The 4,767-nt window shown below is 41.1% G+C and overlaps 1 protein-coding gene across 1 annotated transcript; it reads left to right on the top strand.

Moving 5' to 3' along the window:
- Nucleotides 1-564: 564 nt before the first annotated feature.
- On the top strand, nt 565-4,538 carry LOC104945560 (polyhomeotic-like protein 2; the record flags this gene model as incomplete). The annotated part of the gene is made up of 5 exons (XM_010771257.1): nt 565-785; nt 1,855-2,072; nt 3,287-3,416; nt 4,240-4,345; nt 4,424-4,538. Coding segments are annotated over exons 2-5 (510 nt in total), but the record flags the coding sequence as incomplete, so codon positions are not given.
- Between the last annotated feature and the right edge of the window lie 229 nt (nt 4,539-4,767).

Genomic DNA, 4,767 nt, shown 5'->3' on the forward strand with positions numbered 1-4,767 from the left:
GGGGAAATTCACTTGTTACAGCAGCATATGATTTATAAAGTCTCAGTTGGCCATAAACATAAATGTTTGCTGTTTACGATTTCGCTGGCGGACATCAATACAGTACAATAATATTCTATTTACAAAATACAACCAATAATAATGTTGAATCTTACTTGTGAAAAGTAATCCCGCGACCCCTGTTCGCAATCGTCCGCCGATTTGCACAGCAATACGCCGCACAGTGCTCTGGCATCTTGAAACCTCTGCTGTCTATGGGTAGAATGGTACAATATGGGTAGGATGACAGGTCCAAGATGGCGGCCGTATTTCTTGCGCCCCAGCAGCCAATGTGGCGTCTACTCTTTATATGTCTATGGTGGGGAGTGTTGCAGTAGAACATTCCACTGTAGCGCCCGGTACCTTAATGGGGAAACCCTACATGTTTGAGCAACCTCTATGAATCGTCAAGCTCAGCCACACCACCCCCAAAAGAAAATCTCTGGCGCCGACACAGTGGGCTAGCCCCTAATGTTTCCAGGTCCAGGAAACGCCCCTGGTCAGGCTGAATCTGGAGTCACTCTTCTCCCGGGTTCCCGGTTGAAGCATGTGTTGTTCATGCAGCAGCCTTCTAGTGTTAGCCTCTATGGGAGGAAACAGGGGGGCGGGCCTCTGTAAAGCTTCTCTTTAGCGGGTCTGAAGCAGCGGTGCAGCTCAAACACGGTCAGAAGCGGCAGCGCTGTGTGTAGGATCATTACAACTACAAACGAAACGCAATGTTTTCTCTCTGAACACCTTGGAAGTTGGTAAGAAAGCTTGGTAAACGCTGGAGACTTTTAACATAACGAGGCATGGCGTTTACTTTCTCTTTGTGGGGAGCAGGGGCGTCGGTGTTGTGTCTGGGAGTCACGCACGCTGAATTTATTGTTTGTTATTGACCGTCTGTGTGTCAGTAGGTCACTTCAAATGTTCTGCTGATAATAGACCAGAGCAGTCATTTAAAGCAGCAGGCAGGTGGATATGACCGCATACTGTTTGCATGTAGCTATAATGTGATGATTGTGTGTCTGCTTGGACTTTAAATAATGACCTCATGATCATACACAGCCAAGTATCTGTTAAAGAGCTCTTATCTGTGATTATAGAAAGCAAAACTATTCTAAGCTTGAAAGAAATAACACATTGTAACATCTAATTGATTGAAGTCACTTATATTATTTAAGTTTGAAGATATTTAATGATTAACATTATGTAATTCAACCCTTTTTAAATAAAATAATAGTGTGGATGTACCCTCCTTTGCTGTGCTTGTGTAAGTGTCCTTACTGTATTTACATTTTCAATTAATCTGCTGGGTATTTGAATCACCTATAAAATGTCACAAAATACTGAAAAAATGTTTCTTCTAAGTTCTTCTCAATGAAACCCATAGTGATGTCTTTTAAATATGTTTTTTTTATTAAAGTAAAAAATAATCATGTATGAGAAGCTGAAATCAGAATATGTTATATATTTGTAATTAAAGTTTCAATCTGACAATTAATCTAGGGCTGCTGATTGTTCTCTCGACAAAATTCCATTAAAATGTAATAAAACTGAAAATGAAATAATTAATTATCCAGAGCCTACAGTGACATTTTCTAAATGCATGCCTGTAATTGGGACCATTTGAAAACAACATTATTTACATACAACAATATGACAAGGAAATGCATCAAATATTCATCTGTGAAGGAAACTGGGGGGGTGTGTGTATGTTTGCTGGACCGAAATGCTTAATCAACCCTTCTTTTCGCTCTAATTTCATTCATAGAACCCACCAGTGACCAGCACTCATACATTAACTGGATGGTGTTGAATTTGTTCCTTTCTCAGCAGGCGGAGGCTCAACCAAGAGGCTGAGTGCTGCTCCACCTGGGACCCCACCTCCAGCCATGACCTCAGGAAATGAGAGCGAAGCACCCACCGTGACCGGCAGCACGCCGCAGAACGGAGAGAACAAACCGCCACAGGCCATCGTCAAGCCACAGGTTCTCACACATGTCATCGAAGGCTTTGTCATCCAGGAGGGGGCCGAGCCGTTCCCCGTGTGTGTAAGTGGCCCGATCGCAGAGTTACTAGCAGCGAGACATGATAAAAACACACTCTCTGGTGTACTCGCCTGCAGGGAGCTGTCAGCAGGCAAACACAAAACCCTCTGTTACTACTACTACTACTACTACTACTACTACTACTGACAGCTCACAGCTTCTGTGGGAGTCAGTCATTAATTTGAGTGAGACTGAAGGAGTACAGATGGATGAATGTGTGTGTGTGTGTGTGTGTGTGTAATGAGATGCAGCTTCTCAATTATCTCGAGGCATATAAAAACCCCGCTTTAATTTGTGTCATCTCCCTTAACATTCAGTGATTATATTGTTTATCTGTATACGGGTAAAGTGTGTATCCCCCTTTTTTATAATAATAAGCTAAACGTGAGAATTAACACCCTTTTGTTCAGGTGCAACAACAAGACATAGGCTTGTTGTTGTTTTTAGTCTTGGGGCTCACTGCCTCCTACTGGACATTTAGTATAAATGCTTGGTATATTTACGTGCATACAGGTCTAGGTCTAAACAAGCACAAAGAAGTCATACTGTTAGACAGCCTGAAATAAAGCTGTATCTACATTGCAAACACATTGATAGGGTTCTTTTAAATTGGGCTAATTGCTAATCATTATATAATATAAATGATTGTTAGAAGTTTTTTTTTCTATTTATTCATTAGGTCTTAACACTATGAAATGTCAAAACTTGAGATATCCAATTATAAATTATATTAAACAGAGAGAAGCAGCACATGTTCACATTCAAGAAGTTGTAACCATTCATTATTAAACCCTTCATGCTTGATTTAATGATTTAATGACTATAATCACTAGTGCAAATCATTTCCCTGCTGATGACTCATTGTTTTCGGAACAATTGGACCCACATTTCCTACTTTGCTAACAATGTCTCCAGCAGCAGTTTGATTATCAAAGTGAGCCCAAAAGTTATTAAGCTAGCTATTGTTCAGAAGTGTCGGTGTTTTCCCCATTTCCTCTGATCTAGACAATGGTGTAACAAAGACTTGCATTACCTGGTTGTTAAATTAATTAAGCGGTAGTCAAATGCTGCAATCATCATTGATCTAATATTGCTGTTTTCAGAATTATGGCTTTGCAAATCAAGCCGTCCAGTTATATTGTTACAGCAGTAACAGCCTTTTTTCCTATTCCTGGAGCATGATATCAGATTTGTAAATATCCCTTTTCTGTCACCAGGTGGAGCGTCTGCCCATTCTCATCGACAGCCCGAAGAAAATGGATCATCAGCTCTCCTCGGACCCCGACAAGACCCCCGTCAGCAACACAGCAAACAGCGACTCAGAGACCGAGGACATGAACACATCAGGTAATACATATTATTGTATGAAAGAGTACAACAATTGATGTTTATCAGTTTGTGTAGCACAGTGCTCTCATTAAACTCAGGGATGCATTAATGAGACTCATGAGGGGAAAAGCATCTGCTGTTTAGAAGGTTTATAAATTGTGACATTACAATGGGTTAACTTCACAGCATTAAAATCTTCAGAACAGATACAGAAAAGACAAAAGGATGTAATTACCTGCTTCTGCATCTCTGCCCCAAGCCACTTAACCTGTGCATGCCTTTATTCGCCAGTCCCAAACCAACCTGTTAACTAATGTAGCTCTCCAGGAGTGTTTTTCACTCTAATTGCATCAAGTCTGTGATAAATTGAATGTAACCTAAGTCCTTTTTTCCTGGAACATTCTCATTTGTCAGGCAACAAAACAGCAAAATTCATGCGAGTCGATGACATAGTGCTGTGAACTGATTTACCTTCAGACTCCAGCCCTGTGTAATAAAACACACAGCCCTCTCATTTATTGAATGGAGCCAGTCCGCTGACACAGTTTGGTGCAAATGCAATTATTTGGATAAAAAAAGTTATACTGGCTCAACTTTTGCTGCAAAATCATGTTTTCTGGCAAGGTGCTCACGTTCATGCAGGTGCACATTCCTAGAAATAACTTGGTAGCACGAGCATATTTCTAATGGCTGCCAGAGTTGTGCAATTCTGTACAGGGTTTAATACCTGATAAGACTTGAAACACATGTATCGGTCACTTAAACCAGACTAGACAATATCTGACACACGTTTCACAAGAGAAACTAATAATGAGTGTCCATATTGTTTCCCTTCCTTCAGAAAAAGAACAAGAACCCAAGTTGACATGTGAATACTGCGGCTGGGTCGACTTTGCCTACACATTTAAAGGTTCTAAAAGATTCTGCTCAGTGGTTTGTGCAAAGAGGTGAGTCACTTTTTGATTCATTATAATTTTTCATTTTGTGAAAAAGTAAACACGTTAATAATGGGCTTTTGCTGACAGGTACAACGTGGGCTGCACGAAACGGATAGGCCTTTTCCGTCCAGAGAGGAGTAAACCTACCAATCGCTGGCGTAGAAGATCTCAGGGCCGCAGCAGTATAGAGGCGAAGAAGCAGGTACACACACACACACACACACACACACACACACACACACACACACACACACACACACACACACACACACACACACACACACACACACACACACACACACACACACACACACACACACACACACTACACTACACTACACACTACACTACTAGTACTACTACTACTACTACGTACTACTACTACGTACTACTACGTAACGTACGTACGTACTACGTACTACTACTAGTAC

The sequence above is a fragment of the Notothenia coriiceps genome, unplaced genomic scaffold (assembly GCF_000735185.1).
Source record: "Notothenia coriiceps isolate Sejong01 unplaced genomic scaffold, NC01 NC01_scaffold00009720, whole genome shotgun sequence".
NCBI classification, from domain to species: domain Eukaryota; kingdom Metazoa; phylum Chordata; class Actinopteri; order Perciformes; family Nototheniidae; genus Notothenia; species Notothenia coriiceps.